Source organism: Anser brachyrhynchus (genome assembly GCF_964034855.1).
Source record: "Anser brachyrhynchus genome assembly, chromosome: 3".
Taxonomy (NCBI): Eukaryota; Metazoa; Chordata; class Aves; order Anseriformes; family Anatidae; genus Anser; species Anser brachyrhynchus.
In genome coordinates, this window is record NC_137696.1 from 123,750,291 (window position 1) to 123,765,629 (window position 15,339).

The following is a 15,339-nucleotide window of genomic DNA, read 5'->3' on the forward strand; positions in this document are numbered from 1 at the left end:
ATTCCTATATATCTGTGTACAAATAATGATTTATAACACAGGCATAAGCCCATTGATACACCACTGAGAAAATATGGTGGTATCTGTCATAACTCCCTGCTTTCTTGGGAATGATGGATATACAGGAACCCAAAAAGAGATCTCCTGGATTTTCCTAGCTGGGTTGGTTGTAATGTCTGCAAGCCCATAAAGCTCCAGCACAAGATTAATAATGTGGTTGATGGGCAGCACCATCCTGTCCTTTTTCTGCACTCTAGCTCTGAAATCAGTAGACATCCTGGATCTAAAAGAAAAAGAGATTAGTCTACAAGCGATCTGCGGAAGTTATTAAAGGAAAAAAAGATCTTGATGCAAAAAGATCACAAGATCAAAACTGACATGACAATGTTGCTTGTTAAAGCATACTCTGATTTTTCTTTCCAGGAAGTATTGACTTGTTTTCCCAAAAGCTGAGAGCTATATTTGACTGAGTGGCATACTTCAAACAGCAAATAATACACAGAATCCTCCAACAATTCATTGGGGAACAAAAATGCTGAAATGAAAGAAACTCCCGGGCCAGATTTTTATCTCAATTGCATTACTGGAAATCCAAAGTAACTCCATTGATTCTGATGGTGTTGCTCTGGATTTGCAGCTGTGCAGCTGATTTGCATTTGGTCCTGCGAGGAAATCTTGAGAGATGCTTAAGCAGACGTTAACATCAGTTAGAAAGCAACCTCATCAGGGTATGACAATTGTTGATACATGCTGTAGCACATCCAGTTATAAAACTGCTGGAACCTGAGTGCTTAAACAGACACTCCTATGTCCATATCCAGGTATCTAAGCAGAATATTTTATGAATGTTCTGTATCTGCCCTTTCCATGTGAGAGTTTTGTGGAGCTGGGAACTTTTTGAAGTGCCATTCTGTTCTTATATCTCATTTGAAAAAAGAAACGTTTCAGAAAATTTTTTGGTTTTTTATTTTAGAGTTGGGTAAAGAGTAGAAAAATCTTCCATGAGTGCTTCCTTGAATTCTTAACTGAATTAATCCTGGCTTGGGCACCTTTTTGTCCCTGAGAAAACTTGAGGTTTGAATAGCCAAAGTACTCTTTGAATCACACAGCTTCGCACTAAGGATAAGCAAGCTGCTTGGATAGCAGAAGTAATGCTGCCAGTCTTCACTACATTCATTAAAAATGCATGTGCCATTTAAAAAGAAAGGCTTTTTGTTTCATTTTTTAAATTTGTATGGAAACTCTGCACCAGGCCAAGTCACTGGACCTTCTCCAGATCAATGCAAGACGTCCCACTACAAGTCTCATCGCTCACCTGGACACGGAAGGATTCACAAGTCAGAGCAGATTTAAGACACTGCATTCTCAAGGCTATTTATCAGGTTTTGTTTCCTGGAAAATGTGCTTAAGTCAAGTTTCAAGGGCTATATTCAATCCAAAGATAAGAAGGTCTAACACGGAACAGCAAGAGCTAATCATAAAACCAGTTTTTAACCCTTTCTTTCCTTTGCCTCGACCTTCCTCTATACTATTTTATCACCTCCTCCACAGAACTAAGCTCTTAGTTAAATTAAGCTCCATAAGAGCTTCCTTAAGAGAACGAACTGCATCTTGTTCCTTGTAAAGCACCGTGTACACTTAACCCATCATTATTAATACCATTATTAAAATTATGCTCCTGACATTTAATACGCTTGTGAAACTTTTAGAGTGCTCTAACAGATGCATAATCAAGATCAAGAAATTCAAAAGCCTGAACTAGAAGCCCTTCAGAATGATTCCTGATGCCACCGAGCTATGCGGGAACACATTGATAGGCTGATGTAAAGGTATTTAGCTTCAGTGTGCTGGTATCACTACAGGCCTTACTACGTTGCCTTACCACCAGTATGACCAGTATGAGCTCTGTATGGGAGATCTGTGCGGAATCTGGAGTGGCAGCTGGAGGCCAGGTCAGATAGGGTAGGACATTTCCTATGGCACCAGGCTCCTGTGGGCAAATCAGCTGAGCCCGTTAAACCTTCATCTTCTGGCTCAGCACGCAGGCTTGCTCTGAAAATTGAGAATTCATCTGCCTAAGCATATGAAAACTCAATGCCTAGACATTTTTAGGATGTTTTTACATTAGTGACAAACTGAACAGAGCAAGCAATGCAAAGCAGGAAATATTTCATTTAGAAAGCACTCTTGGATTCAGATCTATTTGATATTTACATTGGTTTATTGTAGGGCAATTTCTAATATTAGTTTAAATGCCCAATATAAGTGTTAGCTTGAAGCACTGGCTTCATGTTCAGAGGACAACAAACCCCATGACCTCCAAGCTGAAAAAAAATGACTATAAAATAGAAAGTATGGTTTAATAATGTTGTTCATAGGTCTAACTTCGAATCCATGATTAACTGCATTCACAACAGTCAAAGGGCTAAGTGAAATGCCCGGCCTTTGATCAAATGAGCAGCATATATGCAGAAGGGAAAGCTAAAACAATCTTGTGCCTTGTGCAGCATCAGTAAAAGCAAGGAACATGTGCTGTCGCCACGTCCCAGAGAACAGAAATAGTATGCAATTGAGAACATGCTGCACTCGGCAGAGGTTGGTGGCACTTCTCTGCCTCAGTGAGTTTGGGGAGGTGTCCAAAACTCCATCCTGTGCTTTCAGGGCTGCTCCTTTGTGGTTTAATAGGGACACATATGTCCTATACATTTCATTGTTTCAAAATAAAGTCATCATGGTGGTGATCAAGAAATGCAATCAAAAGCGTGTATTGGTCTTGGACTATTTTCCTGCTGCACGGTGACAACATTTTCTTGGCGTGATACAGAAGTCAAATTTTCTGCAGTTTAAGGCAATGTGAAAAGAGTTAGCGACTGTTCACACAAAACCTCCTCATCCATAGCTGAATGCGGCTTTCTCTGAGAGGGATGAACATAAAAAGGGTATCTCTGTAGCACAGATGAGTGATTACAAAATAAATAATGGCTTAGCTTATCAGATCAGGTTTGCTTATTTTCATAAGAACTACCACCATCAATCAGGAATCAAGTAGCTACTATTCACTTCAGAGTGGAGCAAAGATAATTCGATACGTAAAGCTCTGAAATAGACATAATTTGAAGAGGAATAAGCAGGTGTTATTTTTTTTATTGAGTCTATTGTGCGGCTTTATTAACAACAATCTACTTTTTAAAAGACCTATTTAACTTCTCCCAGCCAAAAAAAAGCGTGTGAAAAACTGTCTCCCAGTGAAAGCGTGTTCTAAATTCACCTAGCTCGCTATATAAAACCACAGCTGAATGTTGTAAATTCACTCCATGAGGCATTCCCTCATGCAACCAAAACTTAAGACTCAGAACTGCTCGATCCTGCAGACCTGTAAATAGCCTTTCCTTGCCTCGACAGCTACACTTTTTGTTTCTTTGCAGATTGCTGCTCCAAAGCTCACTGTGTTGGCTAAGAAACTCCAGATTTTTAATCTGTCCTCTTTTCTAGCATAGCTAACACCAGCCACTTTTTTTTTTGCAGCTGAGGACTTTGGTGGTTTGTTCCCACATCATCCCACCGCAAGATAATGAAAGGTCCAGGAGATCTGTTAGGCTGCTGAGCTGCAGAGACTGCTGCCTCCTCTGTTGGCCATGCTAACCTAATGTTTCTCTTATTCTGCAGCACGCACCCATCCATCACACCCTGTTTTATACCTGGCCAGGTCCACATCTGAGTTAGATATATGAGCTTCCATTATAGTCACGAGAGATTGGGTTACGCTTAAAATCAGCTACCTAAATGTAAGCATTTAGCACTATTTGAGGTGCTGCAGGGTGTCTCAGATACCTACACAGAACTGGCAGATATGATAAAGCCCCTAAGGGGTATTTGTGTGTTATAGGGTGGCAGCTGGAGGCTGGCTGGACTACACTAGGACATCTCCAACGCTGTTGGATGTGAGCAACTGAATCAGGCCCTGGGAACGTGTTCCATGGCTGAGCACACGCTTCATTTTGGGTAAATGTGAACTCGGGGAAGCTGGAAGTTGAGTCCATCCAGAGGAGGGCAATACTGCTCATGCAAGCACCGCTACTTCACAAGGCACTGGGGGAGCTTCAGCCTCCGGCCAGCAGTTAGTTTTCCCCTCTTGGCTAAGGCACGGGACCTGACTATCCCACTGCAGAGAAGCTTCATGCAAACTACCAAAGCCAACCTCAGTGTAAGTTCAGTGCCATCCCAGACCTCCTGTGAGCAAGTTCAGGAGCAAGAGGAATACCTTATGACTGTAGACAATGCTGAATGGTGGACCATTGCAAGTGAACTTCAGCCCTGTAGTCAACGTCTGTGTAAAATAATATTCATCCACATTCTTCCCATGGTCATCTATGATTTACTATGTTAAGTATTCTGGGCTTTGAAAATTAAAAAATTGCAAAACAAAACAAATTCAGACTCCCTCCCACAAATAAATAAATAAATAAATAAATAAATACAATTTAAAAAATAAAGCACGTCACTGTAAAAACACTGCAGAACAAAACTAACAACCAACCACCACCAACAAAACAAACAAAACAACAAGACCAGCAGAAGTACAAACACCCTCCACACACAGACACACAAAACCAAACAACATTCAGATGCTCCAATGTGTACATTGGTGAAACCAAACAGGATCTGAAGTTATCAGTTGAAGGGTTCCTTCCTCAGCTACATAAAACTAATCCATGGTACATCTAAATTAGATCTTGCGGATTGACACCAATTGGGAATTTATTCCATCATATAAAACCTTTCATTGCTTGATTTAAAAATAAATTTTAGGTGTTTGGTCAAATTCATGTTCAGCCTGACAAGACATTTGTTAGATTAACTGAAAATGCCCTTTGATGAAATGAAAAAACAAAATGATTCTGAACAAGAGAGTTTCAGTCATTTAACTGAGCATCTTCTTCAGACCTTCAGCAAAACTTAGCTGCTAAGGTTGAAGACAAAAATTGCGGTGTGAGCACCATCATACACAGACCTTCGGGATCTCCCCATCTGTGGCTTTATGAGTCCCAACATTTCCACATGGAGAATATTCCCCAGCCTAGCTGATTGGGTTTTATACTCCAACCCTAGCCAATGGGTTACTTTCAGTTGTCTGGATCTTTTATGCTTACATTGTTTTGTATATATTTGTATATATTTGTATATATTAATATAATGTATACATAAATATATGTATATATTTGTATATATTAATTTAATTAAATATCTTCACCTCTAGTTACAGTGCTTTTCACACTTCTTAAGCACATTTGCAGGCTCCAAAGCAAATAATTAGCATTGCTTCTTTCTTATGTTTTTCTAACTCTGGCTTTGGTACAGTTATTGTTTTACTTCATTTGTTCTCTCAATCTGTTGACCAACTGGTTTAGATTTCAGAGAGGACTTCTATCAGTATCATAACCTACTCCAGCAGAGAAACTTTCCAAAATCATACCTTTACAGGCCAAATACTAAAACCAATGCATTATATTACTTCTAGCAAAGTTCCATCCACCTCTAAGCAAAGAAACAAACAAACGAAATTACCTCTTTACTTATCCATATTTCCTATAAGGTCAGTAAAAAAATAATAATAAAAAAAAAAATAAAAGCAGTTCTCCGGGCTTCAGTAAAGCCCACAAATTTAATGTTTTCATAAAACCTCAACATTTCTATTCTACTGTCTCTTTGAGCCCTTATAAGTCTGTCGAGGTTACAGCTACAAGAGCAAATGAGAGCAGTTCTCCCCACCAACTTCTCTTGGCTGCAACAAATCAGGACCTTATCACTGCTCCCATCACCCAGCACCTCTGTCAAGAGCTCAGGATTTAATTCATAATCATTCACAGGGAGGCCCTTTAGTTGCTCTGTGGGAGGATCTTCTGTAACATACTATTAGACTTGCCTTTTTCTCTCTGTGCAGCGTTCACTCAGTTCTGTCCTACATGAGGACACAGAGATGGAGGTGTTTTTGCGGTGCTACCTTAAGCCAACTGTGGCAGGGGGGACTCGGTATATTCTTGGAACCTGAAACCCCTGCCTTGCATGGTTTAGCAGCTTTACAAAACAAATGCGGGCCTGTGATTCAGGAAAAAAAAAATACAAAATTTCTTCCTTCCCTAATTTTGCTATTTGGATTATTGCCCAGATAATTCATATGAAAACCAAATCCAAGCAAGCAACTGTCTTGAAAATTGAGTAACCTCAGGTTCAACTGTATTAAAAAACATCAGCTTCAGGCAAAACTGATGGAACAGTTCATTCACAGCACTTTCACCAAGCTCTGGCTCTCATTTTATGTTTTTCTGATTATGCATACATTGTGCTACAATTTATCAGCCGCAGTACTGTATTATAATATATATTAGCACTAGCTGACTCTGACTGTATGCATTCAGCTTCACTGACAGCTAAAAACCCATGGTTCAATGCATATTCATTGCTGCATTGCCATTTCTCAGCTGTTAAAACAGCTGCCTGAATCAGCAACAAGTTTCACAACTTAAAATAGATGTAACCCTGCAGGATACTCGGGCTCGATGCTCATTACGATTCTCACTGGTAGGCTGGTAGGAGCTGGGGACGTGGTGCACTTACTGCAGTATTTCACCACTCACGCATAGCACTACTCCAAGTGTGTAAGCTACATTAGAGTTTCAGTTTGGAGCAGAAGTGTGCTTTTGTAATAAATCTCCCGATCATCACCACCTACCACGCTTTGGTTCACATCACGGAGTGGTCTTGGGATGGATGAACCCAATTCCTTTAGATGGAGCTAAACCAGAAACGCACCACTGGCTTCGACCTGCTAATGGCACGCAGTTCTGGGGGCCAAACTACATGTAGCGAAATGCAAACCTTCTTGAAATGCACAGAGGGTAGTTTGGGACCTCAGCACAAACTGTTTTGTTCTGCACATCTGCTCCTCTCCACCCATACCACTTGCTAAATGTAGGCAGGGCTGAACACAGCTGTCCAGCTTCCAGAGAGGAGCTGGCACTTCAGGCTAGTCTGCAAAAGAGGCAGACATTCATGACATAAACCTTGGAGCTGGATGGTTTCTACCCCCAGTGAACAGAACTGTTTCCTTCACATTAACAATCATACCTGGCTTTATGAAAAAAAAAAAAAAAATCTAGCAAAACCGTAGTGTTCTATTTGGAGGCCACTCTTCATTCTCTTCCAGGTTCTCAGCTCTAAGAGCACATGCTTGATTATTCAGTCAGCAACAAATAAACTACCTTTGCTTTTATTCATTTGCTGTACCAGAAAACCATAAAGTCATTCATATGTATTTACATTATTGTACTTTTAATATCTGCTAGTCCTTCCCCCATTTGAGGTATTCACCACCGACTATGAAGGAAAAACCAAGTTTTATGCCATCCCCACGTGTTTTTATTTGTCATTATCAGGTGCAAATAAATGTATGTATTCCTGCAAGAACTTGGTATTTATTTTATATTACCACAATAATAAGAGAATTGCATTTCCTTAAAATAATGTAATGCAAAATATTTAATATGAAAAGGGATTCCTGAACATACAGTTTGCTCAGTGTCTTTCCAACACAAACATTTTACTGCTACTGCAATACCACGGTAGATAATACTGTAGATACTGCTGTTGATAATACTGGAAACTGTATTTCCTCTAGGAATTCCAGTACATATTTGCTGTGGTTCCTTAGCTGGCAACACAGTCCCTTCCTTCCTCCTACTTTAGTGCAAAAAACAAACTATGCATGTGATCACTTACAGAGTTGTGCCTAATTATATAAATGCACTGATTATACACACTTTTCAAATGGTGATAGACTTCAAAGTAGGTAAATTCTAAATTGTGCCATTAAGAAAATCTATTTGATGATGGAAATTTCTGTAATATCATATTGCAATCTCCTGCATTGCAATTTTGCTTTCAAGTCAGTATTAATTTAATGACAAATAACAGCTGAGAATAATAGAGTTGGGAAAGCAAACTGAAAGCTGTAAGATTTATAGTGTGATACTGGTCTGCAGATGTTAATGAAAGGCAACTAAAAATAATTTGGAAAAGCAATGGATCTAAGGTAAATAATGAGTAGAAAGAAGTTCTGCATGACAAATACGAATACCAAGTCTTCAGAAACCGCTGTTAACAAAGATGTGCACCTGCAAGACTGACTTATGTCTGTGTTCAGTTACTCAGAAGAAAACATACATGCCACTGAATACTTAACTTACATATATTGTGATATGCATGTACAAACCACTGGATGTACAAACCAGTCCCACCAGTGCACACCTAGATCAGCCCACTGATGCCACACATGCACTTACAAAAACCAAGCTGCTGCACAAGAGTTTACTACGTGCACTTCCTTTGCATACCTGGTACACACTTCTGATTGATACACCCTTATCAAAACACAGCTTTTTATTTTTAACATCAGATATTCACCAAATCCCTGGTTCTCCAACATAACAACACTTTAATGGAGTCATAGGACAAGTGAATGCATGAAAGCTCATATAGTCTTAGTACCACCTAACAGTTACTTTACCTATTGCATTAATGCCCAAGGTGAGTAGATTATTTCAAGTAAGCTACAAGAATTTCTGTTTCTACTGTAGAATCTGTATGTTGCATTGCAAGACCACAAGGCAGATCAGACAGTAATTACAATGCAACAACACTATAAGACACGTCTACCTCTCTGCCTCTAGTTAAAGCCAGGTCTATAATAGCTTACATAGCAGAGACAGAATCCATATCCAGAGAAAAATAGGACTGCATATTGAAAGGAAAAAGTCAATCTTCTCTCCCACAAATCCTAGCATCAAAACAAATGGTCTTGTTAAGTCACTGACTGCTACATTTAAACAAAGGAATTTATGGAGTATAAGCAACTTATAATCAGCAGGTGAGTGATGCTGAGTTCCCAAGTTCACAGATTGATCAGGACTTTCCCCCAAAGTTCAAGAGCTCGGGTCTCAGACTTTGGCTACACCCTTCAGAATATGGGGCCTAGATTTACTTCGGTAGCTTTAAGATCACTGACTTTTACTCTGGTGCACCCACATGAAAAAATCTCTAAAAGAGATTAAATCTATCACTGCACAAATAACAAGGTATTTTCTTTTTGCATAAATTTATCAAAACTATTCACACATATTCACACTAACCTTTTCAGAAAAACTAGAATTTAAAGCAAGTATGATCCAATTTCAATATTTGGATGAGGAGCTCCAACAGCAACACAGAGAAAACACATAGCAAAGAAAGTGATGTTGTGCTTATTGGCAACTTCTTTGACCTCCACTCATACGTGAAGCAATTCCACACCCTGCCCAGCATTACCTTTTGATATTCTTCCTTAGATTTCAAGGCAGCTTCCATCTGTTCCTGAGAAAATGTGTAGATGGCCGAGCGATACTGTGTGCCAAAGTCATTACCTTGTCGCATTCCTGGAGAGAGAGAAAATAGACCACACCATGAGGATCATGCTCCAGGCAGACTGGGTTGCAATGCATAAATTTGGTGGGCTTAAATTTAGGACTTTCCTTACACCTGGGTTAATACAATCTCTTATGTGCATATTCATTGTGTATGTTTATGAAGTCCAAGCCTTTCTTTGGTTGAATAGTCCTTAAGATACTCAACTCTAATATCTCTTTTTAAATGACATGCAAATAAGATGTGAACATTTTACATTTTGGTAAATCACACAGTAGTCACAGATGTAAAACCTTAAATAATCAAGCTGCAGTTACTGTAATCAAGGTACTCTTAAAATACTTATTTTGAACCATGCAAATGCTATTAAAAAAACTTTGATTTTACCAACTGCTTAAAAATTTTCTTGTGCTGGAGGGTTACACCTTAATGACAGAAAGGTTCAAAATACCCATGGAGATAACTAGCCATTCTCCTCTATTCACAAACAATGCTCCTGCTAAAAGACTGGTATGCATGTACTGCTGAATTAAGGCTGGAACAAAGTTATTAATTCCTACCATCAGCACCATTACTTATGGTGAGAAGAAATGACTCTTTTGGAGTCTGAGCTCCAAAAAGGACTCAGATAGAGAAACGTGCTAAGAAGGTTTGGAGAAAGTATGGCTGTTTTTGTACCTTTTTACAGTGAGTAATGCTTAGTAATAGCAACCCTTACACACTTTCTCAGAGTCTGGCAGAAGTAGAAAACAAAGACATGTACATACTCCACTAAATTCTATTTGTAACTTACATGTGATAATATCGATGTCAGGAATATATTAATATTTTTTACATCTAACATTATGAAAACAAAACCCTAGTTGTACATACTCAGTAACTCCTAGAAACCATACCATAAATGAATTATATTGGTACAAGGATTAGCCCCTTTATTGCCGATGTATGTACTCCTTCCAAAAGACTAGTATGAAGTTGCTTATGTACGTATTTCCAAATTCAAAGCTAGATTCTACCTTCAAAAGTACAAAATAATGGGCCGAAGTAGAGGGAAGGCTGCTATTCCCTTCGGTGGACAGCCCAGATATGCTTTGGCTTGGTGCAGTTCTAGGGAGCCACACTGCCCAAAGGCAACGCTGCCTGGCATCGCTACCCATTCCCATTCCCTCGGGCAGCAATACTGGGAGCCAGTTCTGCTGCGGTTCATTCCATAAAGCCTTAGAGAGGAGCTTTAACACTAAGACTAATCTGGAATTGCAGTTTTTCAGTTTCAGCCTTTCATAACTTTATTTCCAATTTTTCATTTGGAAAAATAACTTTTTGCTTTGCTATACTAAAATGTATTTATTTTTGAGTTTGTCTGACATTTTCTGTGAACGTGGGTGAGTAAAATACCTTGGGTGACGTAATATTTCTGAAGTAGACTCAAAGCAATTGATTCCTCCCAAATGTCTACAACCCAAGGCAAAATGGAAATCATCAGGATGAGTCTTCCAACCATCACTGTGCTACAGAAATCCCACTGAAGACTAGCATCAACTGTCAGGACTACGGAGACAAAATAGAAGAAAGCTGTAGGTCCCAGTACCCCCTAGCAAAGGGCAGAGGGTGGAGAAAGAGCCTGTGATACCGGGGGAAGGAAAAGATGCTATCAACATAATACTGCTTATTAAAATATGATAATTTTTATCCCTTTTGTACTTTCAAAGGGAACAGAAAACTGGTTTAAAGGACAGTACAATATCAAATGAAACCTGGCTGAAATATTTATGACTGAATGTGATTCTGAAAAATATTATGGAGTTTTCACGTTATTTGGGTTACATTTTAAACACCAAAATGTTACATTACTATATGTAAGAACAACAACTACTTTCTTCATCAATACTTAATAGCATGGGCTGCAAGGCAGACAATATTTTGCTCATTACTTTGCAAGTTATTTTAGGGTAGTAGAGACTTCTTAACAAGTCAGTGCTACTGAACAGTTAGGCATAAAATGAATACAGGACAGTAAAGCATTAGTTTTGCCAGGATATGTTAATGCTGATTGATGTTTGTGCTTAAGCATTAGCATTCTACAAATCTATTTATTGCTTAACAAACTACTTAACAACTGACTGGGGAGCAGATTACAAAAATCTCTATAAATGGATGATTCCTATATTAAATGCCAGAAATGCAAGCATTTCCAGAGTATATTTTAGCATGAGTTCCTGTGCATGCTGAAGGCAAACATTTAATATATGCATGTGCCACCATTACATAGCAATAGGAAGCGGTCAGCTTAATTAATTTATTGAAAAGAAAGCTCTTCAGTCTTGCCAAAATTGCATAACTATGTAGGGCAATTAAAAGCCAAAGTACACAAAATCCAGATGGGAAATAGGCGACACTGAAACAGCGAAGAGCATTCATCACCGTAACAATGTACCAAGATCTACATCCCTTTCTTGTGAGGGCATTACATTAAGGCTATACATTTTCCCCAAAGTATACTATAGCTTTATGAGCTCAGTGATTAAATCATAGAGTTAAGGATGAGGTCAGATGGTGCAATAATAATGGCCCCTCCTAGCAATGAAGTGTTGGCTGCAATGTTACACCATCCAATAGCTACGAAAAAGACTGAACAGGTAGTGTAAGAATTACCCAAAAGTGTAGCCTAACTGTGATCAATCAGCTAGGCTAAAATGTCATTTATTTTCACTTGTTCCTTAAATCAATTTGTACCTAAATCTCCCACAGTAAGTAGCTAATGCATTGTCTAAGACACACAGACTACAAAATACTAAAATAAAATAAATTCCATGTGTATAGACATAATCAAGTTACCACTGTTACTGCTGTTATTTATAATGTACTTCATATGTGCAAACTTACTTCTCAAGGGTCCATCACTGATTTTGTAAAACCCTCTGGCAACTCATACTTGTTGAGATTCACTAACTCAATGAGTAGCAAACAAGGCAGGAAATTCAATTTACAAAACAACAGTGGTAGGATGAGTGAGCTTAACAATCTCATCTTTGTCTCAAAGAAAGTCAACTAAATCAAAAATGATCTCTGCTTGGCTATCTAAAAATTCCACAATGTCATCTGTAATTAGCTTTCTTTCCTTTTCTGGAATGTCATTCTTACTTTGTCTGATTTTTTTTTAATTATTATTATTCTGTCCCTCTGTGTTAAAATAATACCACAGTTATACACATTAGGCTTCAGATAAGAACGAGAAAATATGACTAATTAATTTAGTACGGATGCTAAAGGTATTGGAAGGTATTGTGTACTGCTATATCAAAAAACATTCTTGTCAGGGATTGTCAACTTTGCTGCCATTGATTCTAGCTAAACTGGGTACACATTAGATTCTGAAAACGTTCTATGCTGAGACGAGTTGACTTCTTATCTATCGTGTACCAAAATGGTTCCACTGAAGTCACAACATTTGTTCAAAGTTTTTAATAATACAACTGAAAACACAAATAATCTCCATCGGCTTCAAGTTATTCACCCTATGTTCAAGTTCCCAGGTAAATAAACAAAACTGACACCTTCAAAATTGACATCTACTGCAAACTGTAAACAGACATTATAAAAGCATCAAGATTTCGAAGGACTTTGAATGACCTTGGATGCATTTCAGTATCTAACTTCCTGCAAAAATTCTCTACAAAGAGTTTTATCAGAATGCAATACTTGCCTTCTTGAAGAAATTTATTTCTTTTCACCTGTATCAGATTCCACTTTCAAGAGACACATATAATTTTGTTTTAATTCCAAATCAAAACAGTGCATCAGGTTTGTCTAAATCTTCATTACCGGAAGAAGGAATATTCCTACAGAACATCAGCTGAACACCTTCAGAGCAGCAGGATCTTCCACGCAGGGCAATGCTGACTGCCTCCAACTGTTCTGCAAGATATCTAAAAGTCACTCTGTTTGCAAAATCTGCCGGTTTAGGGATGGAATTTATAGTCGATACTCTTTTCCTTCAAGCATTTAATATATGGGTAGATGTGTCAGTAGGGCCTGACCTTCCTCAACTTTCATTCTAGGCTGAGTTGATAACCAGATTGCTTCTTAAAGATATTAACAAAATGTATTACACTGGGAGATAAGGCCTCTGACAGGAAGAAAGATCTTCACCCACTCTTTCAGGAACTGCAATGAGAGAATGAAACACTAAAAAACCCTTCATCCACAGCTGTAACCATTAGATATGTTGATCTCAAGCCCATTTCTCTTCAACAGGTTATTTAAGGAAAAGCTTCCAGGGGCCTGAACGCATAAAGTCATCTTACATGTCCCATCCTACCTGGGCCACTTGGTCACAAAAGCCCACCTGGAGGACTTGTTCCCAGTGCTGATCAGAATCTCTTTAACTAGAGATAACCAGGCAGTGTTTCAAGGGCTACCCAACGTCCTTGCCATGAGGCAGAGGAAGCCAAAGCCTAGGTGATTTACCTGGTTTTTATCTGCTGTAAGAAGACCGAGAACAGAAGAACGTCCTTGAGCCCTGTGTTGGATTCTACAAGAGACCGAAACCAGAACCCCCATGGCCAGCCTGGGGTTGGCAAGATCACCCTGTTTCATCTGGCTGTACTTTACAAATGCCAAAGGTTGCAAGACAATAACTGGCAGAAAATGTAAGTATCTGTCTCTCTGACCTGATGATCAGGAACGCACCTGTCAGTAACAGGAACAAACACACCCTGGAGTCAAAAGGCTGGCACTTGGTGTTGATACCTGAGGCAGAGAAAATCAGCTGTCATGCTGAAGATAGCTTTAAAAATCTCCCGTCATAAGGACGTTTAGATAGCCTGATTTCAGAACTGATAGAAAATCAGAGGATAAAATAGATAGATAGACAAATATGTGGTTTTGGATAAGGCTGTGTGGTGCCAAAGAGCGTCAGCCCAAAGCACAGTGCCTGTGTGAGCACTGGCCAGTCCTTGTAAGCTCTTGTCTCTAGAGAACCAGTGTAGATGAGGGCATTTGGAGCTCTAAGTGTGTTTAGGTCTTGGAGATGGATCATATTTGGGAATTTCACTATGGTTGACCGAAGCAACTCAGTGCTGCGCAGCCTGGACCACTCTGGAGACCATAAAATTTCCTCACTCTGCCAGCAGAGATTAGAACACCAATTAATCAAAAAATGCCCTCAAGAGCCAAGCGCTTGCTCTGTCTCATGTGATAACTAGGAGAAACAGAAATTTGTGGCCACAAAATGGATGGTAGGTGGAAAGGACAGGGAGTTGTGATGCTATCACATTTTCTGCAAAAGGAACAACTCCCACGCTGAGAGTGCCGCGTAATGCAAACACGCAAACAGACTGCCACTGGAGAAATTATTATCTGCCAAAATATAGATAATAAAATAGAGATAATATAAATAACAGATAATATGAAATAAATGGCTCTAGAAAGCCCTCTTACCAACACTTTGATATCAACTGAAGCACCTCCGTAGGAATGACTTTGTTCTGGATCTTGTTGGTATCAAAGTAGCAAATGCTAGTTCTTCTTTGACTCGAATGATCAGAACAACTGAAAAATTCCCTGTCTTGATGCAGCTACTCGGTGCTTTTTCCTTCATAGTTTCTATTCTTTGTGAAAGCTACTGTGTCTTCTTGGTTGGGGCCAAAGAATTGCTCCTTTAAAGCAACTATCCTGCTGTTATGCTAAGTTTGAGTTTTTATTGTGCTGCTGTTTAGGTAGGTCATTGTCCTTCCTATCTAACTTCAGGGTATCTTAAGGTCAATAAGTAATAGGTAAATCCAAAGCATTAATAAAAGCACGTATTTCCCAGAACAATACTTTATTATTATTATTTTCTTTAGAAATGGAGAATTCATTGCATACGAGAAGATTCTTCCCAAA

At 38.9% G+C, this 15,339-nt stretch overlaps 1 protein-coding gene across 4 annotated transcripts in view; it reads right to left on the reverse strand.

The window, feature by feature from the left end:
• MSRA (methionine sulfoxide reductase A) overlaps window positions 1–15,339 on the reverse strand; it is a 275,643-nt gene that overhangs the window by 81,644 nt on the left and 178,660 nt on the right. For all 4 annotated transcript variants that reach the window (XM_080587436.1, XM_080587437.1, XM_080587435.1 and 1 more), the window contains one exon: window positions 9,361–9,467. In XM_080587436.1, the coding sequence (XP_080443562.1) occupies window positions 9,361–9,467 (107 nt within the window). The remainder of the gene's footprint in view (window positions 1–9,360; window positions 9,468–15,339) is intronic.